The following is a 26,962-nucleotide window of genomic DNA, read 5'->3' as shown; positions in this document are numbered from 1 at the left end:
AAAGTAATAAAGCATTTGCATTTTGTATTTAAATACTTTTTCTAAACTATTTTTCACATCTCTGCTAAGTAATTATCGATTGTGTGATAATAACCGTAATATAATTCCAACTGTGCAAAGACAGATAGAGTACCTATCTGGCACTAACAAATGTGTACATGGTTATGAGGTTAAGCTTGAATTGGCTTCATAGTAAAATAATTTGCTTTGGGTGAGTTTATTCAATTGTTAGGCTTGAATTTTATGCTCTGTAGTTTGCGGATATTAAAGAATTCCGCCACGGGTCCCTTGGCTGTAGTAAGAGGCAAAATTGGGGGTCCGAGACTGTCACGGGTTGAGCAATGGGGGGCTGTTTACTCGACTACAGCAACTCCGAAGTGGAAGAAAATGCGGCCCAGTTAGTCTTCCGATGTCATAGACGCCTAAGGCGGCCTTTATGTACGGCAGTGCTCCCCCGAGGCAATTCTTGTGCGCTTAGTCTCCACACCAAATGCACGCCCATGCATGGGGGCATATTTGCCGCGGCCCTGGGCACACAGTTCATTGTGTATACCTCATGGTTGTAAATACAAATTGAGGCCCATAAGGGTTCGCGCACATTTCCCTTCCTTCTGCCCTCCATGAGGGGTATGTCCCCTTTTCCTTTCAGTTTTTTAAGTTTTTTTTTATTATTTTGCCGCCATTTTCAATAATCGATCTCAATCGCTTTTTTCGTTCGAGAAAATTAACCAATTAGTACAACTTTTTTTCTGACATGATTACAAACGAATTATTTTCATTGGTTCATTCTCGAAATCCGATTGAAAATTATGAGTGGGATCGTTTATTGAAAACGACTGTATGTGGTCATCTCGATACTTGTACAAGTGTGTAGTATTTGTATGTAAACTGACCTACTTTTACTAGTGTCAAGATATATACACAAATTGGTTCCGTGATTTACAGGGATCAGAATGGAAGGGCGTCAGGAGTACCCTCACGCCAGCATTCAGCTCGGCACGCTTAAGAAACATGCTTCCACTTATAGAACAATGCTCAAAGCAAATGGTGGATTTTCTAAGACAATATGGTATGTTTGCATAAATGTTTATCTTATCTTCACAGTCTATATTAACACTAAATTTACAAGATGATGAGTTGTCTTTAGTGGAATTTAACTATAGATATTTTCAGTTTTGCTAATTAGACCATAACACGGATCAATTGCTAAAATATTTATTGTTAATCATTGAGGTACAAAAATAAACTTTATTAGTAAAAGAAGTGTAACATCAAACATAACATTGAAAACGAAATAAATGTTAAATAATATTTAACGCGACAAATATAGTTGTCTGTCCAAAATCCTAAATACCTAATATAACATAATTATTATACAACCTTATATACATCATAATATTGACATTGTATGTGTCACGCGGTACTACTATTATATTATAAACTTCTATTCACAGATTCACAAGAGGTAGAAATGAAAGAAACTATGGGTCATTTTACTTTAGAAGTTATTGGAGCCTGCGCGTTTGGGATCGAATGCGACGCTTTAAATAGCGAAAGGTCACATTTCCTTCGAGTAAGTTGTATACTGAATTATCGTAATTTATTCAACCCTGAATATATTGTGCGAGTAGGTTTCAAAGTGTCTTTTTTGATAATTATAGTATTTTGATCGTGTAGGTTAGCGATTTACCACTCGAATCCGTTCAGCTGTTACTGCGTTTATTCCTAACTATATCCAAACACAATACCAAGATGTAAATATTTTCACAAATATCTGCATTTATAATATTATTATAACACGGATTTTATAGCGGTTCTTTATATTACTGTTTTCTCCCGACATTTCGAAGACTTTGCAGCCTTTATGGTGAAGAGGCAGACTGAGGTGTTGGTCATCCGCAAACCAAAGTTACAAGTTAAACCTACATTTTACAATTACTTATATAATTTTTTAAATTATTTTTCGTTGTTGACAGTCCGATCTTTAACATCCGTAAATAGTTTTATTTCAATGTCTAACATTCGCGTAAGCATAAGGAATCATTATTATTACAAAAACCCCCAACATTTTTCGTCCTCATGAAACTACGTGTCTGTTTATTATATTTGTAAAAATATCTGTTGTTACGAATAATGTAAAAATATCGTCATAATATCACCGTCTTCAATTTAAGTCAATGGCCTATATAAATACCCGTAACACAAATTTTATTTTACAGGTAGCCGAAAAATTCGATTACATGCCGAAATATAAAAGAATGTTCCTGTTATCAATCTTACTTTTTATGCCAAAACTGCTACCTTACTTGAACTTATCGTTCTTAAATACAGAATCTACAGATGAATTAGTGAGGATGTTAAAAGCAGCGAAAGCCGAAAGAAAAGCAGCTGGTTCTAAGTAATAGTTTGACTATACATTTTTGTTAACGTTGCATATGCGGGGGAATATTATAATATAAATTATATTTGCAGGAGCAAAGATTTCCTACAGATACTCGTGGACTTCGCAAAAAAAGAAACACCCGAGATGGAGAATGGAAAAACTAAAATAGGTAAGTAAATATGTCTTTTTAAATTGAATATTTACTAAAAAAGACATTTTTTTTTTACACCAAATAATACAGCTACTGTTCAACGGTGAGTTTTGAGCCTCATTAACGAAAGTCGAGACAAAAATCAAATTGAAGTATTTTTTTTTGCAATTGAATGACAAGTTACAACGAAGTATGCTGTACGCCTAATGGTAAGTGATACGACCGCTAAAGAAAGAAAACGAGTATGGGGGTCTTTTTTAGAGTAACGGAAGCCAAAATATAATAGGGTACCGGACTCATTTTTGTTCTTTACTTTTATCAAATATTTACATAATATAAATTATAACACAGAAGGAATTATTAAAATCCGGTAAAAAATCAACAAGTTATAAGTCTTTGAATTTCGGTGGAAGGGGTAATTAACAAGAAACAGAAAAGAGACGAAATATCCACATGTGACGTCATCGGGAATTACGACGCGAGCGAAAAAAAGAGATGAAGCGATATCCCCACATCGCGCCCACTTCTGCACGTTACAATATTTTAAATATGAATTACTCGCTCATTTTTTAACCAATTGTGATGCAGTTTTCGCAGGAGTGCTTCTTTTTCGTATTATTAACCATTATTTATTTATTTATTTATTTATTTAACACAAAACAGGTTACAACTAAAAATACACCAATTATTGATTACAAAATATGCTTACTTCTAATCGCAACCCAAAACTTGTGTATAAAGAAAAGTTAATTATAGCGGACGAGTTTACAATATTACAAAGTAGATAGAAATGTTACGTTATTATTATGAATATTAAAGTTATTTTAACTGTAGAAACTAAATAATAAAATAACTAAACTAAATAAATTACATATAGAATAATGTACAAAATCAAGCATAGGCCGGTCCCCTATTGTACAAGCATCAGGCAAAAACTACTGCATGGGATTGAATGCAATTTACACCGATGTTTTAGTAGAGGTCTAACCTAAAATATAGGCTATATTTTATCCCGAGAAAATATAAAGTGGGACTTTTATTCCGGAAAAATATTTTCACGCCGGTAGAGAGCCGCGATTAAAAGTTAGTCTATATCTAAAGTAGAAACAGCTGAACGGATTCGGATGAACTTTGGCACACGAAGAGATCATGCTCTGGATTAAAATATATTATCAGGGGAAATTGCTTCAATAGAAATTATTAGAATATATACAATTTATAGAGGTAAAAATTACTTTCAGAATTAGACGACGACACCATAGACGCTCAGTGTTTGCTATTTCTAATCGCTGGATATGAAACATCCAGTAGTTTGTTGTCATTCGCCCTTCACGCGCTAGCGACTAAACCAGACATACAAGACAAATTGCGTCACCACATCAACGAAGTCACAGAAGGGAAAGAGATCACTTACGAGCTGCTTTCACAATTGCCGTACCTTGAAGGATTTTTATTAGGTAATCTACAATATTAACTACCTATTACTGCTTGGAGAAACGTTTATCTTCAAAATTAATGATAAAATAATGACTCAATATTATTATTTAGATGACGATACTTTTTGTACAAATATCAAATAATTTATTTCTTATATATTGCTGGCGCACTATTACAAAGTTCTATATTATATTTCTAGCACAAGTTGAATTATACAGGGTCATTTTCACATTGCGTAATTAAATGTCCGTTTTAATCTTAGTAAACATGAACATAGAAACTTAAACCTATTATATATTTTTAGAAACATTACGGATTCATCCGCCCGTGGCTAGGATTGACAGAGTGTGCACAAAACCTTACACACTGCCGGGGACATCGATAACACTTAACGTAGGCGATTCCGTTGCAATACCACTATATGGTTACCACATGGATCCAAATATATATCCCGACCCGCATGAGTTTATGCCCGAGAGGTTTATGAATAACAATAAATCTGAGCGACCGTCTCACTTGTTTTTGGCCTTTGGCGCTGGCCCAAGGAACTGCATCGGTAAGTACCAAGTCATGCATTTTTCTTTCAAGTAGATTCAAACATTACCAGACCTGTATTATATATTATTCCATGAGAAGGGGTTTTCTCTACTACTGAAAGGGTTTACTAGACTACAAGCCGAAATTAATGCACGATCTTGATACTTGATCGGTATCTCGGATTGAGTGTGAAAATAGACCAATCAGAATAAGGTGTTATTGTGACGATTATGAATTATTTATTTTGACTGGTTTCTTTTCGGGATAGTGTCATATCATTCCGGTATCAGCCTGGGTATATCCGGTACCAATAGGCCGGCATAATTATGCACACTGCCGAGAGGTAATCATCCCTCATCAGTCGACGTTCTATTGGACCCCACTCTTAAGTAAAGTGTCCGTATAATTCTTTATGGCAGTAAATATGTAATTAATTCCATTCCTTTCCAGGTTTACGATTTGCAATGCTTTCAGCAAAGGCAGCTATGATTGCCCTTATGAAGAACTTTAGATTCTCAGTATGTCCTAAAACCGTGGATCCAATAAAGTTGAACACGAGATCAATACTGATCAAAGCAGAAACAGGGTTATGGGTTCGCATCGAATCACTGTAGACATTGTTTTAAAAATCATTTATGAACTTAGCATATATAAGGAAAGGTAGAGATTAAAAATAACTCGTAGGTAGCTAACTCGCCTCATTAATCCATAATTATTTAGGCTGTGACCCACGACGTCATCGGTTTATCTCAAGTCTGTGAACGTTTGGCAGTAATAGTTCGAGCGGAGCTGATGAGTACAAGGTGAATCTAAAACACGGATAATTCCTTTTTTGAGACGGGTAAATAGAATATTGTGTTGACTCAAAATGGAAGTGCGATAAGCAGAGAATATGATGTCTAATGTCATATTATTTAATATGAGAATGGGAAGTATTTTCAAGTACAAATAATGCATATAATAAACCCTGATGATGTTTCAAAATATTAGTTTGACTAAATATAATCAGTCATATCTTGCCATATACAACTATAGGTAAAGAATAATTTATAATAGTTTATTATATTTTATAATTTTGTTCATTGTTGATAAAAGGTTAGACAATATTGTTTTATATATAGTAAAACTTAAATAAAATTGTTTAGTTTTACAAAGTTTAAAGGAATTTATGTGTAAACTTGAGAATATTTTTTTATTAAAATATTATTTCTGTGAACATATATGTTATAGTTAAAGGAAATTATCCTTAAATTTTTGTGGGTGTTAAAAATTGCCATACCTTTCATCATGAATTTATTTGCTGCTATTTTTTATTATAGATCATAGACATAAATGTTAACTTTGGTTTAAATATTTGTGAGATATTATTGCTAGATTAATATATTATACCACTTTTGACCTCTCCTCCTTTAATTTAGTGTTGTTGCTATTATATACATGGTGTATACTGGTGTATATCACTACCAAGTGATAAGGTATTCTTGCCAATGGTTTATGTAGATTTATAATATATTTAAATAAAGGGATATTGTTACAAATATTCGTGGTTTTAATTTTAGAAATCACAAGTTTAACCTTATAGGTATAGTTTATGGTGCAAACAATCCGCAAAGGTTCGACAAGGATTTTCTGATCCATAATTGACTACATACATAGAGGGTATAAATTGATCATTATATCTATGCTTAAAATAAAGTGATATCTCTCTGTACATATCCTGTCCCTTTTAATAAAAAAAAAAAAAAAAACAAAAATAGTGTTAGCTATTTTCATCATTTGTGCTGTACATATGCTGTCCCTTTTAATAAAAAAAAACAAAAATAGTGTTAGCTATTTTCATCATTTGTGCCTATCTTCAAGAAGGCTAAAAAGGGGTTAAATTGGGGTTGATATACTTGAGATTACCCTCACAATATTACTTCTTTATAATCATAACACAACATACTTATAAATATGATTATTTTGAGAATGCTGCTATGAAGAAACCTATGTGATCTCTGTATTTTTCCTCAACTAGTCTAAGCTCATCGATTTCAGGGCCAAATCTTTGTACCAACACTCTGAAAATAGAAAAAAACCTTTTTATAGATTTCACACTAGTATCAAATGAGTTCTCCACTGTACTGTAATGCCATATTTTATATATATGAGTTTTGGATGGTGCCAAATAATTCAGCATACATTAATAACGTAGTAGAAACCGGTTAGTTTTTAATTGCATAATTACGATTTACTACATTTGTATACCTTTTTTTTGCGTAGATAATTTATATTTCGACTTTCGCAAGTATTCCTTTTAGATTTTGTGATAACTAATTCATGGCGACGACATTCCAGATTAAATAAGCTTTAAAGCCACTCCTGAACATTGATATTTGTTAATTTGAATTTTTTCGTCACCTGAAAATACTATCTTACCTTTGTTCATCACTCAGGCCCACGCCTGGCAATCCCGGACCTCCATGAAATGGTTCGGCTGGTATTAATTTCAAATTCGGAAATTTTTCTAGCGCCCAACTAACCAAGGCTTCATTCTCATCCACGGTTGTGGTACACGTGCTATACACTAATCTGCCGCCCGGTTTTAGCAGTTTTACAGCCTAAATGTTAAAACCATATGGAGAACATAGTACGAGCTGATTATTAAGAACACGCAAATATTCAATACTTCGCATTTAACAATCATACAAGTATTGTTTTAAATTATAAAAAAGTAATGAAGTATTTATAAGATGTAAGAAATTATAAATGTGTATTCAGAATTTTGGTTTATATGTACTTAATATGATATTAAAGGATATCAAAATGATAATTTATACTTATTCTAATTTTGCTATAATAATGAAGTACTTATACTCAAATACTTACATTGGTCATTAACTTTTCTGAACAATTGTGTATGACTTAAGCATGTTCAGTGACATCACTTTCTTTCCCAACTGTGGTCTCTGACCTAAACCACTGCAAGGTGCGTCCAATAATATTTTATCAAAGCTATCAGGGGGTAAAGGCGGTCCACCGTTAATTCCACTACTATCCTCAGAGCAACACTTGGTTGAATCAAAGCAATATGGTGTGACGCAAGTGACTCCATGTGCTTCACATTTCTCTTGGATTTTTAATACCTTCTGTGGTGTTTTGTCTATGGCTATTATAAATGCCTACAATCATAAACATATCGCACCATTAGCATTACAATGACGCAGATGCAAAAAAACATTAAATTGACTTTATAATCCAACAACATTTGAAAAGTAATAAACTATCGTATCGTTACTATCTTGTCGTAATTAATTCCAGTAATTAAGTATACGAAAGTCGATGTAATTCTAAAAGTGTAACGTTTAAACATAAATGACGTATAAAAGATGAATTATGAGAATATAATATGCAAACACGATGCCTCAGTGGTGTAGTTAGAGTTGCGTGCGCGGTATGACTACCGCTCTGAGGTTAGGGTTCCAATTCCATGTTGGGTAAAGTGACATTGGGTTTTATACTCAGGATCATCCCCGAGTCTGGAATTTGTGCCAGATTTAGTGATAGGCTAATAAAAGTTAGTTTATTGTGATTTGACCCTAATGAGTTATTCCACATAATTTAATAAATAAATGTGTTATCAAGTAGGTGAAGAAATAACTGCCTTCTCTAGTCTTATAGCCTCAGAAATATAAAATTTCTATGGCATTTCTTGTTTAGTGGTGTACACAATATACAATCGTATAAGTAAATTCTTAGAAGAATTATTAATTTCTAACAAGTAAGCTTGATACTACATTTGATATTACCTTATTTTTTGACATTTCTCCTAAGTGTGTAGTTTTATTGCCCGGCGCCGCACACATATCTAGTATATATTCATCAGCTTGTGCATTAAGTACCCATGAGCACACTATGGACGGCAAGTTCTGGAGTAAAAGATAACCCTTTGGGTACATTGTCTCATTCACAACTGGTAACTTAGAAGCAGGTAGGAGCGTATGAATTGCTATGCCTCTGTAAAATGTTTATTATGCTTATTAAGACATCCTACTAATATTATAAATGCGAAAGTTTGTGAGGATGGATGTATGTATGTTTGTTACACTTTGACGAAAAAATTACTTAAGGGATTTGGATGAAACTTTACACTAATATAGGTTATGCATCAGAATAACATATAGGCTACAATTTATGATAATTTTGTGTAATTTGGTCATAATATAACGATACATATCGAGTAAGTCGGAAAAAGAAGATTATCCCGAAAACTCCTTCGAACGGGCGAAACTGCAAGAAAAAGCTAGTCTTCAATAAAGAAATATATCTATAAAAGTATTTTGTTACATAAATATTTAAAAAGGACTTAAAGTAAAATACATACTTTGGTTGGACTCCATTATCAAATAATTCAAATCTTGACATTTTCAAAATTCCTGTACCAACATATAGTTTTTCACCATCATAAGGCACTTTGAGACCCCGTTTGCATTTTCCCTCGAGGTCACCATAAATATCAACTTTCATACCTGCTTTGCAATCTGAAATAAACATTATTTTAAAATGTTACATTATTTTAAAAAGAAAAGTGAAATTGCAGAAATCTTTGAATAAAATATACAGTTGCAGTATTAAAATTGTTTAAAATATACAACATGATATATTTATTCTTAAGTGAATGACCATTTTCAAATCTGCATATTATTTGTTTGCGAGTTATACTAGTAAATTATTTCACCATATCAGACTCGAATTCTAGATTCCGGGCAGACTCAGCGGAAAAACAATATAATTTTGCCTGACTCATGAGTTAAACCCATATAGATCCTGTATATAATACAACTAAGCTACAAAGGCATATTTATGAGACTCAAAAAAAAAACACTCCACTTTATTTTTCAAATTATTAGCTGTTGTGTCAATCAACATATTGTTTTTTTTTATAAGTTCATGGTAATGTAACCTCACTGGATGTGATAATAAGTATAAAGTGGCGTCCAAAAGATTGTCGACCGACAAGAGATTATTAAACCTCAGCAATTGACACAATTATGCTGGCCTGTTGGAACCTTGTGTATGGTGGTTGCTATCTAGGGGGATATAAAATATATCTTAACACCAGTAAATTATCATTTAGTACTTGGCGCATTGGCTAGCATGGAGCAATATTTAACTATACTTACTAGGTGTTAGGCTCATAACAGCAGGAGCAAAAACATGAGCACCTCTCAACACAGCAGCAGCACATGCCGCATCAACAACTACTTCAATCCCTGATGTTTCTACACCAACATCTTCGTCCCATTGACTTAATATAAGGCAGTCTTGTTTGAGACAGTTGTAGTCAGGTATGTGTTTTGCATTTAGTTCTATGCTTTGCTGGAATTTATATCATTTTAGTTTTTATAAAATATGTAAGATTTTAGTAAACCACTGGGATACTGAAATAAAGAATCATAATAATACCAGATAGCATGTTCTTATTATATTTCATATTAATTTGAAATTCTTTAATAATATGTACTCTTGTATACATAATATAATGCAGTTTATAAATGGTTTTATATCAGTTTAAGACTAAGATAAACTTTTAAGAAAAATAACTTACGTTCACAAGGGTTTCTTGTAACTTTTTGCTATTAAATGGCTTTAATATGTTGATTCTAAATGTTGTGTATTTAGGACATTGTATAACCCAGTCTGATACATCCATTATAAACCATATATTGCAATATTTGTTTATTAGAATCTATCCGTGGAAATCAATAGAGTACTTAATTTATAATTTTTCAGTAAAGAAAATCAATCAAAGAAGACTTAAATGAGACTTCCATGGAATGGGAAATGAAGCCAAGAAAAATAGTTAAGATAATCTCATGTATATGAAGTAGTATGTAATTACTAATTATTCTGTATTTTTTAGTTGGTGTGTCATATAAATGTGCAATAAACCGAAACCTCAGAACAATAATTATAGTTTCTAAAATATTGTTCAATTTGATAACCTAAAATTCGAAGTAAAAATTATAAATACACTGATTATGAAACAAATACTCTGATCAATAAATGCACAATAATAAAAAATGAAATCAATAATTTCCAATCGACGGGAAAATATTTTAGTTACTTATTATTAAAAAAAAAATATAAAGTTTAGATAAATTGTTTTACAATGTTTTTGCATTTGGCATTTGGCGCAATTTCGTGACATTGACAGCGGTCATATTTTGTCAACAATGTGTCACAGTGGTGACCAGTGATTAATATCTGAGGATTAAGAAACAGATTGTTGATGTGATTTTTTTATTTATTCATACAGATTTCATAAAAGTACATCGCTTATATTTTTATTCTTAAAAAAAGGTATTTCCTATTGCTGTATAAATTGTTAAATTATATCCATCTCTTTTCCATACAACTTTGTTTATTTTGTGTACTCTCGCTCAATTTAGATTTTTTTGTGGAAGGACGAAGTTGTGTAAAGAAATTGTTCATTAATTAAATATACAATAAAACTATTATAGATTAGGGTAGCATCACTAGTACTACACCGAATCTGTAACAGAAAAAATCAGAAAATATATGATTATTTATGCATAAAGAAACAAAAAAACGGCGATATTCTGAAAAATATAGAAATTCCATAATATTTCATTAGTGGTGATAATGTGATAAGTAATTTTTATAGAGGTCACGTTTTATGTTTGGTATGGCACCCTTCAAGCCATTTGTTTTCGCCCGTTTGGGGGTTTAGTGGCGAAAAGGTAAAATATCACGTGCGATGATGTCGCACCTAATAAAATATAAAAATAGGTATGTTCAATGTGTGTAAGTGTAGGTTATCTCTTGATATGAGAACAAAATCAAATATGTCTAAATCTGCTTCGCATTTATGAGTAAGGGTTTTTTAATAAGTTGATCATATGTCGGAAGGAAACGAAAAATAACAGCATCATGACATACCTTGTAATGTTCTGTGTTATACGGACTGTGGTTTTCCAAGACAACATTCCTAGATGGCGGCAAATTCCTTATCGTGTCACATCAGAGAGACCGCTCCTGTTAATTATAATGAGTCTATGACATTGCTGTCGCAATGCCAGTGAGTAGGCTACCAGGACTTATAGAACTGATACTGGATGGTTATCTTGTCAAGATTAGAATAGTAATTTAGTACAAGTTCAGTCTCGTAAATATAAGTTAGAGCCAAAGCTTTATATTAGTCCTAAGGGTGCCAAAAATAGTAAACAGGTAACGCGACGTTCCAGGTTCTGATTTGGTACATTAAGTAAGTGCATAAACTAAGCCGCAATTGTTATAGCGCCTTTTCGGCATCATCTCAGAGTTAGATTACTAATGTTAAAGCACAATTAAATCGGATCCTCCCCCACTCTACGAGGGAAGTACCGGGCGATTGCTGGTCGCCTCCCGCCGGATGACTCACGGATCACCGCTTTGTGGCTGTAAATTCCCCTCCATAAGGAATCGCTCAGAGCATCAGACTCCATTAGGTAAGTGGAATCGATCGGAGTACCGATTCCGGTAAGGTGGGATCGATCGGAGTACCGATCCCGGTAAGTGGAATCGATCGGAGTACCGATTCCGGTAAGGTGGGACCGATCGGAGTACCGATCCCGGTAAGTGGAATCGATCGGAGTACCGATTCCGGTAAGTTGGGATAAGGATGTTGGTAAGTAAGGAATAAGGATGTAGGTAGGTAAGGAATAAGGATGTAGGTAAGTGGAATCGCTCAGAGCATCAGATCCCAGAGGGCGTGGTTGTAAGTTCCTCTCCACACGGAATCTCTCCAGACGAGAACATACGGCGAGATATTCATTTAGGTAAGTTACAAGTTATACGGACATACTATCACTCTGGAACGACACGACGTCTCAAATGTAAATGTAAGTATAAAACCCTTCAAATTAGTCATATGTAATTTCTCAGTTTGGAGACATTAACACGCTTACAGCGGGTAGATGTCTAGTTTACACGGTAAATTCTGTATACAGGTAAATTAAGCTAAGTAAATGATCATTCACTGTATGACAAACAAGTTAGAGTGTTATAAGTTATATGTGCCGCATTCAGTGTTGCATAAATCAAAGTGAAATGAATGTAATGTGAATAAAAGGAAAACTTAAACCGACTCACGTGTGTGAATTGCAAGTAAAACATAAACTCACTCACTTATAAATCTAAAGTGAAACAAAAGCCAACTCACATGTGCGAATAGAAAAGTAACACAAAACCCACTCACATTTATATGTTTAGATCTTTAGTTAAACACAACTTCAAAAGTTCTACTTAAATGGCGCGCATTTGTACTTTCGGCCATATTGTAACTTTATAGTCAGGGAATGTTGGTACTACAGTAAACCACTCACTCACTCATGCAAGATATATTCTGTACGCGGTACTCTCAACAGAAAAGTGTGCAAAACTCACTTAATACACATACGCCCGAAATTAATAACCAATCCTAATCCAATGTATGCCATCTAAGATTGATAATTCATTCGTTTTTATGGATAAAGCTTGCCAATAACCAAGCCATAAATTGAGTAAGCTATCTCTAACAATAATCGATCTTTGAGAGGACGGATTACAGATCATAGATTACCCTCTGTTTGAAAATGACAGTTTACGCTTGCCAATACTCTATCTACCCGTTTTGACATTTGATTTGATTGTTGTAAACAATCGAATTTTCCAATCGGACCAATTCCTCAGTTTACTCCATATGTTTTGAATATCGCTTACACTGATTTTAAGGGAAACGAAAAGGCAATGGAAATATGAAAAGGCAATGGAAATATCCATATTCTCTAGTGACAGTGACGACAGTGATTTGGAGGGACTAGCGATACTGATAGCGAAACTGAAAGTCGCGCTTCATCACGGGTAATGAAAAGAGTTAACTACATGCAGACCCTGGATGAGTTTGATTTCACGTTTGGATTAGGCTTTCGAAATCTGCTTGCCAATCATTGTTAGTTAAACTGATCTCGTATATTCGTGTTACTTCTATGTACAAGGTAAATAATTTTGACATTATTTACAAAAATACCGTACCTACCGAACTATTAGATAGGTACTAACAAGGGGCAATTGCATCGTTTTTTCAGGAACTATGGTGTTTCTCCATTCCATCAACTTTTGCTGAGGAATAGGAAATATTTATATTATCTTTTCCAGGACATTTGGTACATGGAAACGTCGCTTCCCTGTGATTGCATTGACATTGCGTTTATCTTTACCTAAAGTTCAAACAATAATAATTGCAACTGCAGTTTTGCACAATATTTGTGGGAATCACAGGCTAGAGGAAATTCCAACCCAAGTGGAATTATCAACTGCTGATATTATTAATTATGAGAACAATATAGAGAATCAAGATGTTGGAGAAAGAACAGCATTAACAAATAACTTCTTTACTTAGTAAAATAAAATACCTTTACAATCACTGCTATTTATTTTATTGCTTATCTACATTTGTAATTCAAAATAATAATTACAAATTAACATAGTTTTATTAGTTGACAGTTAAAACATAGAAACAGGCAAAATTTACATACACTATCTATACTATTATATAAAGCTGAAGAGTATGTTCGTTTGAACGCGCTGGTCTCAGGAACTTCCGGTTCGAATTGAAAAATTCTTGTAGTGTTGGATAGCCCATTTATTGAGGATGGCTATTATAGGGTATATGTATATCATCACACTATGACCAATGGGACCAAAACGGCTAAAATTGATTACTTTTGAGAGCTTCCGTTGCGTGCGCTGCATAAACGGTTAAAGTTATGCAACAATTATGTATAACGGAATTGTAATTTGTTCCATAACACTGGATAATGTGTACAGAGTCCAATTATTATTATATGGCACCGAGTTTACTGCGTACTTCATACTAAAAACTAAATACTTTAAAGATTTATTAATATATTATGAACAATGTTATTAAACTTCAGTGTCAAAATATGTCAGCAACCACATTACTCACGTTCCATTTTGAAACTAATTAAAAAGTTTGTATCTTAAATATGACATGTACTAATTATTAATTATTTCTTTTGAGGGCTAAAATACATAAAATATTTTTTATTACTCCAAGTCTTATTTTTCGCAATTAGGCAAATATTGAAACGAATAGTTTGTATGGAAAATACAAAAGTATTTTTTACGAATGGAATATTCTGCATAAAATGGAATGGTCAGGAGGGAACGCATCTGGAAAGGATTGCCAGCGATCTATCGTTGAAGGCAAGCAAGGATAGGCGAGTTAAGATATTGGCATGCCGATAGGAGACCAATCGAAAGATAGTCGGCAATCTAAGATAGGTTTCAGTCTTGGATAGTAGATGCATTATTAATTTCGGGCGATAGACGATATAGTATTCTATCTATGGACAATATTCATAATATAATATACTTATATTTGGTGAAAGATACTCACAATATCTGCGTAAATATAGGAACATACTCACAATATCTATGTATACATCAGCAAATACTCACTTTGGTGTTGCCAGCCTTTCAATGATTTCGCGACCTTTCGCGACACCATTTTTCCGTTAATTTGTCGTACCATTTGTGGTAAATACAAGTTTAACAAATAAACTTCGCAGTTTAGTTGCATTTATATATGTATAATAATTAATAGATCTCCGAATCCATAAATTCACTCAATAAAGACAAGGTATGTTATTCCTGAATACTATATGTAAACGGGGACGGATTACAACGCGGGCGGAGCCGCGAGCAATAACTAATTACTTAAACATAAACTGATATTGGATACTTTATTTACGTAGCATTAACATACCTATATATTAATATTGATATAATACTATGTTTAAATAATGGGTTTATGTTATTACCATAATAATATTTTTTATTAATTTTCATTGATTAATAGACAAATAAAATTTCTTTTTCTAATACTGGCCACTTTTTTCCAATACGTGGCATAGGCACGAACAAACTTCCACGTTCGCCGCCATTTTGACATCCAGCGAATTGTAAAGAATTCATTGGACTATAACGTTTTTTCTTGATTTTATAGACTTTTGCTTCTGAAAATGTAAGTCAACTGCCTTGTTTATTTCTAAGAAGTGTTCCTATTTATTGTTTATCAGTCTAAATCTGAGTTATGTGCGTTTGAAAAATATAGGGTGGTGACCGCAGCGTAGACCAACAGCGGTGTCGTTCAATCTTTGTTGGAGTCCCATCTATAATTTGCTGACGCATAAACTAAAAATCCAGTTCCAAGCGATACGTGTCACTTTTTGCATCGACAATAAGTATTTTCCCATATTTCGTCATTGGACTGAATCCTATAAAACGTTTTGCGCAAAATAGGAGGACCTGCCATGTCATTATCATTGATTCAAATAACGTGTGCAATTGGTGGATGAGTCACAGTGAATATTGTCGCGTATTGTTTTAATAATAATTTATCTTTTCAGACTACTTGCAAAGCTTAAAAATGGGGAATATGTTTGCAAATTTATTTAAAGGCCTATTCGGCAAAAAAGAAATGAGAATATTGATGGTCGGTTTGGATGCTGCTGGTAAAACTACAATTCTATACAAACTAAAATTAGGAGAAATTGTTACAACAATTCCCACTATTGGTAAGTACTCTTTCGTTATTTTAAATTTAATATTTTAATAATTTCTGTGTTCACTCATTATTTTATAAAATTTTATTAATTACATATAAAAAATATTTATTCATGTACATAGTATTATATCCTTAATAAAAATTGTCTTCATTATTTGTGTAGCTGTTATCAGAATGCCTATAATAAAAATGTGTTATAATGTTAGTTATAATTTTACTGATAAAAACCTTTTAAATCATGATATCTTATGTGGCATTTTATCATGATTTCTACTTTATATATATTTAAAATCATAGATTTTCAATAAAAATATTTTTTTCTTAAAAATATTAGAATATTTTGGTGTATGTAAAATATGTGTGTTGAAATATCAGTGAATATTTATTCTTGTCAGATCTTGGAACCTTACCTTAAATTTGAGTGAAATTAAGTTGTTGCTACTAAAACATGAAATACTCAGAGTTAAAATATTTTTTGTCTTGAGGACTCATAGATTAAACAAATAAAAAATGACAAATATTTTAATTTTACCAACAAGGCTTATGATTCTTCGAAACAAAATAGCATGTGTTGCATATTTTTATTGAGGATTCAGAGAAGATTTATAGATATTGATTAAAGTTGTTGCTTACATGCAGAAATGGACTACTCAGAATAATTTTTTATCACCATAATCATAGATTTGTATATTATACATTGACTATCAGCTAATATATCCAAGATTGGTTTTGAGATATTGATTGGGATCATTGTTTCAGTTAAATCAATTTTATTGCAACATAACAATTATGAATCACCATTTTTCAACTAAAAGGCCAATTTCAACACTTTTAGATAACCATTTAGTGGGATTTTTGTTGTTTTAATGATTTCAGTGATGTAGTATGTTAATCTGTTATAGTATTCTACACCATACATTTTGCTTCAGTATTCATAATCATATAGTATTTGACATAAAAAAATGTATATTTGGAAATCTAATTAGGTTATACTGATAACTTTGTGAATACATGACAATTAAATTACACGTACAATGATTAATTTTTTTAATATAGTGTACTTATACAGTGTATATAAAAAAATATGAAACATTATGTTTTGTGTTAATCATGATTATTATTCTGTACATTACAGGATTCAATGTGGAGACTGTAGAATACAAAAACATTAGCTTCACTGTGTGGGATGTTGGTGGTCAAGACAAAATTAGGCCACTGTGGAGGCATTACTTCCAGAATACACAGGTTAGACAACTAATAATCATTTAATTATGCATGTACATTTTAAATTGAGTGCCTAATTTGCTTAAATTACGCAATTTATGTGAGAAGAACATAATTTACATTAACTAAGATTGTAGCTTTGTTATTGATGTAGAACTTGCAGGCATTGTTAACTATGGAGTCTTATCGGTCTAAAGAGTTACTTGAAGTTATTGTACTAGCAACCATTTGCACATAGTTCTGTATATTACAAACAGCAACATTTTCAAATGATGTGTGCCTGTTAAAATTTATATATTTTATGAGAACGGCAAAAAGTAAAACCAAACTGCTAGTTCTTACAAAAACTAACTAACTAACTAACTTCCTATGGCAACATCAACAAATTTCCATGGTTTTTTTTGTGTAGTCAGTCATGCTCTTTTGCTTTTGACTATGATAAATTTTTTGTGAATAGAGGGAGTATTACATATTTGCTGTATCAGTACCTGGGTTATTATTGCTCTAATAAATGATTAGTTTATTATATCTATAAAGTAATGTTAAAATAACTGCATAATAGCCTTGAGTAACATAAAACCAGCAGCTTCGACTTATTCAGGTATATTTAGTAAACAAACAATTTCCTATTACTTAAATTAGTATTTAAAGGTAAAATTGGCGTAAGGGTACTATGTGTATCATATTAAAGTTTATTAATTTCTTAATTCCGGGCAGTGTGGGAGGCGTTGTTGATCTGTACTGAGAATTAGTTTGACATTAGGTAGTTATAAAATTAGGTGTATTAAGCAGCGGTAAAGGGTCCATATAAACCTATTCCTGCCGGCTTCCCTTTATGTAGAATTTACGTAAAATCCAATTGTCATCAGAACAATTTGCAGACCGCATTACTGCACATTGGTACATATATCTTAGGTCGGGTTCCCTATCGGAAAATTTCACCCTTCGCCACTGGTATCAAGTGCAGTCAGAATAATTTGCATGCTTTGAGTGCCTACTGTATTGCCAACCCCACTTTGTAGCTCACAGGCCTTACACGTATAATGTAAAACATATTATTTTCTGGTCGCGGTTTCGGCTGCTTGCCTACTGGCAATGAAATTAATTTAGTATTATCATAGTCAAATAAGTAGGGTGCAATGTCATAGTTTTAAGCAAGTTTTTAAAGTTGTTTTATGTATTTTTTATTACCTGGATCAGTTAGTCAAATTACAATTTCAATATCATTGTTATAGTCATTATGACTCATATTAGTAATCGTTATCCCATATCAATAACATTTAAACAGGAAACTCGGCCAGTACTACGACTATAGTAACTTGATGAATCATAATAATAGATTAAAAAAATCCTTATATATTAAAAAAGAAGCAAATATCAAAAAAATATACTTCTACAAAGCGTAAGTATAAAGACCATTTGAAGATAGTAGCCAATTAACTACGTAGGCGATGTTCGTAACGTATATTATCTGAATCGTTGATTCTAATAATATATGACTGTATGCAACTCAATCCCATGCATATTACGCAGTATCGATTTGCGCTGTCTAGTTCAGTGAGGTTAACCGGCGGGGATGACTATTATTACAACAAGCATATTCACTCATGGTCAAATTAATAGGGACGCAAAATGCAAATTAAAAGCAAACGCAGAATAATATTTTAAAAAATTGCGTCAAGTTATTGCTATATATCCCAGTGTATATCTACAAAAATGTATTGTTTCCGTTTTACGACAAACATGATTGGATATATTGAAGTGACAATGGTGGATCCCATTGTAGTTCAAATGTCGACTTCAATTGAATTTCTTTTCACTTTTAATTGGGTGGCTCTAACATGACGGATTTCTAATCCTGACAGTTTCCGCATTGGTTAACGATAACATCGGACTGGCGACTGCACTAATCTTACGGACAATCTCACAAAAAAGACACGTTTGTCTGAGTAGCAAGGTTATTTGTTAGCAGAATGTTAAAAATTATGACTTCTTATGAAGTAAAAAGTAAGCTTTAGAAAGTTCGGCAAGTAGCAATTAGCACTAAAACCAAACAAATAAGACTTAATGTACCTGGACAAGAAGAATTCTTGCTTGCTAGAGTGCCCATTGTTGCCGTAAAATGTCAAGCAGTGCGCTCAAATTTTGCATATTCATATCAAAATGGGAATCGTGATTCTCGGCGAATATTCCTTTCCACTGAGGAGAAATCTAAAATTTAATGTCACAAAGAGTTATGTAGTAAAAGAAAAATAAACCAAGAGAGAATGCTTTTAAAGACGAAACATGCTAAATATTAGAAAAAACATCTGCTATTTTACAAAATAATGGCCAAATTATAAATTCGGATTTTGTTAATTACAAATGGTAGAATTGACAGTTTATTTCATACTATCACTAATTAAACTTGAGAAGTCTTCCTTTGAGCCAATTTTAGGGTTCCCGTGTAGGATCACTTTTTTCCCGTCTGTGGCCTGTCAAGACTCTTTTCCCCCTAACTTAGTAGAGGTATCATGTAGAAATTTGTATCGAATACTAGAGTCGACGGTTTCATGCAGTTATGAAAATATCATGCTTGTAATTCAACAAACATTTTTTCGGATGGATTTTGCAGCTTTCATGGTCACGGGAGGGACCATAAAGTCTGCAAAGTCTTCGAAACTTCGGCAGTGAATAATATTATAAAAAAACCGCGATAAATTCTGAAAAAATGTTTTATTTCAATGTCTAACATTAGGCGTAAACATAGGAAATCATTAGACTTATTATTTGTGGGAGTGCAATAAGTGACTAGAGATCGAACGTGAAAGTAAGGTTGGTCAAGTTTGAACGTATATACTTGGAACGTTACCTACAAGTTTGTACGGAATCCTCGAAGTCCAATTCGCACTTGTCCGGATTTCCCTGTTTGGTTAGCGTTCCTCTCAATTTGATTATTACATTCATAACATCACGCATTTTATCCCCGAAGGGGTATGCAGAGGCGCAACTAGGGCACCCACTTTTCGCCAAGTATGTTCCGTCCCATGATGTGATAGGGGGCGAGCCTATCGCCATATCGGGCACAAATTACAGACTCCGGGCCGATACTGAGCAGAAAAACCCAAATATCACTTTGCCCGACCCGGGATTCGAACCCAGGACCTCAGAGCGCTATTGTACCGGACGTGCAATACAACTACGCCACCGAGGCAGTCAATTTGATTATTAATGTATTTATTTATCTCCTGACATATGTTTACGTAGTACATATGTTTACATACGTAAAACTATGTTGACTACGTCCTTTTCAAACTTAACACTTACGCTTTGTTATGAAATTAGGGAATGAATAAAATAAGCACTACAATCTTTTAAACGAACATTAAGTCTGGCTTAGAAATGACGAGAAACGAAATACTCAAGTCCAAAGCGTTTCAAGTCGGATCTACGCTGCATAGTGCATACGTAGGTCAAGTGTGTACTATATACATGTGCAAAAAACAGTCAGAATGTAGTATGGCATGAATTGGATACGAGGGACCGCCTTGTGTCCCCTTTTGATGTTTCACTATAACAAAAAAATATGTTCTATACTTAAGTTAAACCATTATCATTGATTGAATTTTATTGTAATTCTATTTATGAATATTGTAACACAATATTGTACACTCCAACATGCCAGACACCTTTACAAGTTGTGAAAATTAGGCATATTTATGTCGCTTTGCTTTAAAATTTTTTTTTCTTTTGGTCTGAATAATAAGGTCAGGAAATTTACGAGAAAACCTATGTTTAAAAATGGGCTTTCTGTTCCTGATGATAATGATGACGAATAATTTTATTGTAGTAAAAGTTTAGACCGTTATAGTTCTTTCGACATCATGCCCAAACCATTGCTGTTATTTAATTTTGCTTCAAGAAGTTTTAATTCAAGTAACGCATTACTTTATGAACGTCAAGTTTTCTGAGTTGCAATAAATATTGTGTATAATAATATACATTGTACCTTGACACCTTATAAAAGTAAAATAATTTATTTTCTATTGCAGGGTCTCATCTTTGTAGTAGACAGTAATGATCGAGAGCGTATTGGCGAAGCACGCGAGGAGCTCATGAGAATGTTAAGTGAAGACGAACTTCGAGATGCAGTTCTTTTGATCTTCGCAAATAAGCAGGTCGGTATTTTATAAATATACTTACACCTATACTTTATTTTTAGTTCGTTTATAACGATTATAATAAGTTTTGTATTATCATTGCATGAATTTATTTATGACTTGGACTTATATTCAAAGGAGTGTTTATATTTGGCAGCATCTGAGGCCTTCATTAATTTTGAATTTATGAATGTGTTTTGGAAAGGCGAAGTGTAACAGTCGGTTTATTTGGTCGCGAGTTATAATTGACCGTTGTTTACGTTGTGGTGACAGGATCTGCCAAACGCAATGAACGCAGCTGAGATAACGGACAAGCTGGGGCTGCACTCACTGCGCAACCGCAACTGGTACATCCAGGCCACATGCGCCACGTCCGGCGACGGGCTGTACGAGGGACTCGACTGGCTCTCCAACCAGCTCAAGAACGCTAACCGCTAACCGCATGTGCGCTACCAACTCACAGACAAATCTGATTACTGAAAGAGACTATGGTTTAAGATATGTTAACTTTATTTGCTATACAATACAATGTATTATGTGCGGTTCATAAATGTATTATTGACGCGTCACCTGGCGACCGAGCTGGCACCGCATCGGTCCGAACTTGCATCCACCGGGAGATGACGTGGCGTCGCGTGTGGGCCTCCTCCATCCTAGTACCTCGCACTAGGATCATTTACGTAATGTTCTGTAGACGGCTATGCATGTACAAATATATCGGGTTAATGCTGTACTTAGTCAAATGGTATTAGGGTCCATATTGTTAGGTGGGATGCGTTGTTTGTTCGATCCTTGATGACGTTGAACAAAATATAGTGTGTAAAGATAATGCAAAATTACCAGCAAATTTTGTTTATATTACATCAATTTTTTAAGGAAAGATGGTGTAACAACATTTATGGGAGTGATCGCGCATTGTGATGTGGATAGGTATGTAGCTGACACGTGATACAGTGAATCACAGAATCACAGGCGAACATGTTTAATATGTATACTATGTGGAATAAGTTGTCGTAATAAAGTATTTAAAGTTAATTCACGTTTTATGAGTTTAATTTAGTTTATGACTGTAGTGACCTACATTCGGCTGAATAGGTGATATTGTAGATTATGTTAGGTCGGTCGGACAGGATCGCTGTGTCGCTTCACCGAGTGGCAGCACAGCCGCAGCCTATTCACATCGCTTTGAGTTGTTTACCGATTCTAATATCATTTTATTATCCGACTAAATTGTGCATATTCCACTCAACTTGAATGACTTATTGTATGATGATAGATTATTTTTATGGAAGTTATCTAGGTAGATTAAGCTGTTGTGTATTTAACATTCATACCAGTTCTGATGACGATTCTCGAACGTTGATTGAAACGGTCCATTTTGATCGCTCATTGCCCTGCATTTAGTCTATTCCTGTCGCGGTAAACCGAGATTAACTTGTAATTTAGGTGTAAAATGTATTAGATAAACACGGTGTCATTTTGAGAAGTGTTTCCGCCTACAGGGAAACAGTGCTCAGAATATCTATGCGGTACTTTGCTCTTACACAATTAATTATAACTTAGCATTTTTATAATAATTTAGAAGAAATTGTTAAAACACAATCCATGAATACAATTATGTGGCGTGTGTGGTGGAGTCTTCATTATTTTTATGACAAACAAATATGAAAATGCGTAATGTGACATTCCGGTTTGTCTTTTGCTGTATTATGGAATAAAATATCCTCACCAATTTATGATTTTTGCTTTGAAATTTTCTCACGGATCCATTTGGTTTTTTAACTCGAAAGTTAAGATCTGAACATTGTCGTTTTTATTACTAATGCGTGCTTTTTTAATAAGCAGTTTGATATACTATTTATTTTCTATTGAGCATTTTTCGGCATACTATTAAAGTGTATCAAATATTAGACCAAGAAACATTTTTTATGAATAAACAATTATCTGCTGATTGTCTTTGCTGTAAGGCCTTGCTTTTATTGGTTATTTATTTAAAATGAATTATTTTTATATGAAGGCTTTTAGTTAGGTATATATAGGTATAGGAATTGGCATATACCTCGGCTGACCGATGAAATGGAGGAGAAATTGTAGGTTGTATACGCATAGATTTATATGTATAACTAACTACCTTCAGTAACGAACCTTATAAAATTCATTTCTGCGCATTCAGGTACCGTTGTCGAATTCCTAAGGGTCTAATAGCTCATGCCTTCTAGAATCTATTATTTTGGATTGTGTACATTTTTAGAACACTTCGTTTCTATTAGCTTGCTCTAAATGCCTTACTCATACGTAAAAAATAATCGGATGAATTAATTAAATCGTATTCTTCTATTAACTTTAAAACGTTCAATAACATTTTTGTTATTTTATATCCTAGCAAGTGCAAGAGCAAGTGTAAGCGGCGATAGCCTAGTTGGGTGTGGAACGGACTGCCAAGACGAATGTCCGCAGGTTCAAATCCCAAGGGTACACACCTCTGACTTTTCTAAAAAATCATGTGTGTATTCTTTGTGAATTTATCGTTCGCTTTAACGGTGAAGGAAAACATCGTGAGGAAACCTGCACATCTGAGAAGTTCTCTATAGGAATTTCGAAGGTGTGTGAAGTCTACCAATCCGCACTAGGCCAGCGTGGTGGACTAAGGCCTAATCCCTCTCAGTAGTAGAGGAGGCCCGTGCTCAGCAGTGGGCAAGTATATAATACAGGGCTGATATTATTATATAAGTGCAAGTGACTATCGAATCTGTGGGTAAGTACTAACATTATAGCAGGATGGCGAACCAATGACGCGACGAAATAATTCTAGCATGCCCATAATGACGTAGGTATGTATAAAACTCAGGAAGTATAAAACCCGGTATACAATTTGACCACACTACCACGTGGTGGGGGATTATTCGGTACGTAAGTATGTGATATTTTTACACTTCGTAATCATTCTTTTACAAACAGAAAATTAACAATGTAAGTTCAATGCTTTGGCAACAAAAATATAGTGTGACCTAAAAAAGAACGTCAAAAGAAGGCGCCCGAATACATAAGGTGGCCCTGGTAGGCAGGTTATAGGAACATTATTGTTTTTTCATAAATATTAGCACGTTAACCAGTTATCCCTGTTATCCACATTATCCCTGCTCTATAGTATATATAGTGCAAAGAAACTGTAATTGCTAGGCATGGTGGGACTTCGCATATAATGACTCAGAATAAGGAATGAAATGCCTTGAAAGTTCCTTTGGTGTTGCTACTCTTAAGGGCAGTAATGACACCTTCCACATCTGACGAACGGCTTGCACGTAGCGATAGTCTGCAGTAGTATAAAAAATAAACAAAGCCTAGAAGCATGGGTTTTCGTGATACTGCCAAATTATTTTGGTTAGTAATAGTTTCATAATAAGGATCTATTTAAGGGGTTCTTGTTAACCCATGTATGTCCTCAGCTTCAGATTGACACTGGCGGAGTTTCAAGAAACTCGAACTTATTAGTACATAATACGTAGTACTGCATGCGCGGTACAGCAGCGCTCTAAGGTCCTGGGACTGAATCCGTGGTTGGGCTTTTCTGCTCAGTATCAACCTGGAGTCTGGAATTCCATCCCATCACATTATGGGACGGAACATACTTGGCGAAAAGTGGGTGCTCTGGTTGCGCCTCTGCACACCCCTTCCGGCATAAATGCGTGATGTGTGTTTGTGTGTGTCTAACTTATTAAGTGAGGGTCGTATGATTTCACGTAGTGCACATACAATAAAGGTTAGTGTTATTGTGAATTACTTTCTAAAAATTGAGTATCGTAATATTTTTTATACCATATCTCTAAACGTTCAGCAATCGACAGAGGATTGGATTTGATATTGCCGGTTTTTAAAAAAAATAATTAAACAGACTAAAAGGTAAGGGAAATTCAAATGTTCGTAAATTTTATCCAGCATCCTCTAGCCCAGTCGTACTCGACAAACTTTGTACCTGCCACAAGATGTCTCAGTTATGGCGCCTTGGCTACAAAGTAAATTCATTTACCTACTCTAGTCTCTTAAAACATAACAAAAATAAACGTTTTATTTATTAAAAAAAAAGTTTTTATACTTAGCATATAGCTCAAGTTATCTTGGGAAAGGTTTCTGTAGAATTGGGGTCATCTTTAAGTCGAATGGGCCAAAGCTCAGCAGGCCGTATGAAAAAGCCCGGCGGGTCGCAAGTTGGGTATAGCTGTTCTAGCCAACACGTTTTATCAAAAAATTTACCACAAAGTAACAACTACGTTACTACTGGTAAACATTCGGATAAACAATTTTGGTTTTATAACTTAAAAAAAAAGGATTATTGTCAATACGGCACACACACATCAGATGTGTTGTCCCGCATTCGCATAACGAACCCCAACGCTAATTCGCCTCCACACGACTAGCGTGTGAAAATGAATGCTACGCCAGTGCGTCTAAAACAGATGTGTTTGCATCGGCTACGCAAACCATAGTCTGCGTGTCTTGCCGCACCGCTCTAGGGCTCATTATTGATTATAGCACGCCACCCGTGTGGCCCCGCATCCTTGATTTATGACATAAATTCGAAAGTTAGTGAAAATGTTTAAACGTGGGAGTTACAGGTTCATATTTTAAAATTACCCACCGAGCGTAAACAAACAAAAACATTAGCTAGTGAGTAAAAAACTGAAGCACTATTTTAACTTGTGCATTATCGGAAGAGCGTGTTTTTAATGCTAGACAGACCTACTAGGTAGTGAGACAGTGTGACTGAACTACTGTACGAAAGAACGAGAAAGTCTATCATTGATGGTTTTGTTTGTTTTGTTTGTGTTGTAATGCTAAAACATACAATTGTTACTTATTTGTTAGTTTTTTTATTATTAGGTTTTTAATTTATTTGTTGCAATATAATCAAAGACTTTTCTTTATATATTTACATGAAACGATTTTAAAATTAAGTGAATAAACTTTTAAAATACGATCTATTCTGATTAAAACCACAGGTATCTCCAGAAAGGGCAATCATGAGGAAATTGGCATTTATTTTCCCGCCAAAGGTATAAACTATCTACAGCCGGCTGGGCCCTCCGCCAAATCGAGCTTTGCACACATGTACATAAATATATATGTAATCCTGTAAATCTTATAAGTCTCCATCATGTTTGAAGTTGACGTATATGAGAAAGTCGAAACAAAGTTTTAACGATTTATGTTTTACGACAAAACTCTAAATTTGCCGACGCCATAAAATCTGAGCTACTTCGTCAATAATATTGTTGCAGACTGAAATAGTTTAAAAATTACTTTGAAGCGTAGGATAAAAAAAGTATTCATTAAAAAAGATTTGTATAAAGTATAAATACAGTGAATGGTTTTTTAACGAGCTTCCGTAGTAGAGTCGAAAGCCAATAAAAATATCCTTTAGTTTGCATGTAACACACATATTATAATACCTAGTGTAGGTACAGAATAATTATCTAATCATT

General features: G+C 33.9%; 3 protein-coding genes and 1 long non-coding RNA gene across 4 annotated transcripts; 2 read left to right on the top strand and 2 right to left on the bottom strand.

The window, feature by feature from the left end:
- The first annotated feature begins 828 nt into the window (after positions 1-828).
- Positions 829-6,048, top strand: LOC119189281 (cytochrome P450 3A19-like). The gene is made up of 7 exons (XM_037438461.1): positions 829-1,069; positions 1,455-1,573; positions 2,220-2,398; positions 2,473-2,552; positions 3,776-3,991; positions 4,276-4,527; positions 4,959-6,048. Exons 1-7 carry the CDS (start codon positions 1,012-1,014, stop codon positions 5,120-5,122), a joined length of 1,068 nt encoding a protein of 355 aa, XP_037294358.1. The 5' UTR covers positions 829-1,011; the 3' UTR covers positions 5,123-6,048.
- A 161-nt stretch (positions 6,049-6,209) lies between these two features.
- On the bottom strand, positions 6,210-10,727 carry LOC119189282 (tRNA (cytosine(72)-C(5))-methyltransferase NSUN6-like). The gene is given in 8 exon segments (XM_037438462.1): positions 6,210-6,568; positions 6,927-7,108; positions 7,377-7,389; positions 7,392-7,669; positions 8,297-8,504; positions 8,872-9,028; positions 9,671-9,866; positions 10,096-10,727. Coding segments are annotated over 8 exon segments (1,242 nt in total). The 5' UTR covers positions 10,201-10,727; the 3' UTR covers positions 6,210-6,465.
- Positions 10,728-11,102: 375 nt separating this feature from the next.
- Positions 11,103-12,957, bottom strand: LOC119189360. Its single transcript, XR_005112364.1, has 3 exons — positions 12,712-12,957; positions 11,451-11,546; positions 11,103-11,280 (listed from the first exon to the last, which is right to left on the bottom strand). It is a non-coding gene; the product is annotated as an uncharacterized LOC119189360 (long non-coding RNA).
- A 2,367-nt stretch (positions 12,958-15,324) lies between these two features.
- LOC115456095 (ADP-ribosylation factor 1) lies at positions 15,325-23,216 on the top strand. Its single transcript, XM_030184982.2, has 5 exons — positions 15,325-15,576; positions 15,962-16,129; positions 17,255-17,364; positions 21,375-21,500; positions 21,756-23,216. Exons 2-5 carry the CDS (start codon positions 15,982-15,984, stop codon positions 21,918-21,920), a joined length of 549 nt encoding a protein of 182 aa, XP_030040842.1. The 5' UTR covers positions 15,325-15,576; positions 15,962-15,981; the 3' UTR covers positions 21,921-23,216.
- The last annotated feature ends 3,746 nt before the right edge of the window (positions 23,217-26,962 follow it).

This window comes from Manduca sexta, chromosome 14 (genome assembly GCF_014839805.1).
Source record: "Manduca sexta isolate Smith_Timp_Sample1 chromosome 14, JHU_Msex_v1.0, whole genome shotgun sequence".
NCBI lineage: Eukaryota > Metazoa > Arthropoda > Insecta > Lepidoptera > Sphingidae > Manduca > Manduca sexta.
Note: the sequence above shows the minus strand (reverse complement) of the source record. Positions and strands in the feature narration are given on the sequence as shown.

Coding starts and splice junctions, on each gene's coding strand:
- LOC115456095 (XM_030184982.2), top strand. CDS start 15,982: ATGGGGAATATGTTTGCAAATTTATTTAAAGGCCTATTCGGCAAAAAA. Junction 17,365..21,374: donor ATTACTTCCAGAATACACAG/GTTAGACAACTA, acceptor TTTCTATTGCAG/GGTCTCATCTTTGTAGTAGA. Junction 21,501..21,755: donor TGATCTTCGCAAATAAGCAG/GTCGGTATTTTA, acceptor TTGTGGTGACAG/GATCTGCCAAACGCAATGAA.
- LOC119189281 (XM_037438461.1), top strand. CDS start 1,012: ATGCTTCCACTTATAGAACAATGCTCAAAGCAAATGGTGGATTTTCTA. Junction 1,070..1,454: donor GGATTTTCTAAGACAATATG/GTATGTTTGCAT, acceptor TTCTATTCACAG/ATTCACAAGAGGTAGAAATG. Junction 2,399..2,472: donor AGAAAAGCAGCTGGTTCTAA/GTAATAGTTTGA, acceptor TTATATTTGCAG/GAGCAAAGATTTCCTACAGA.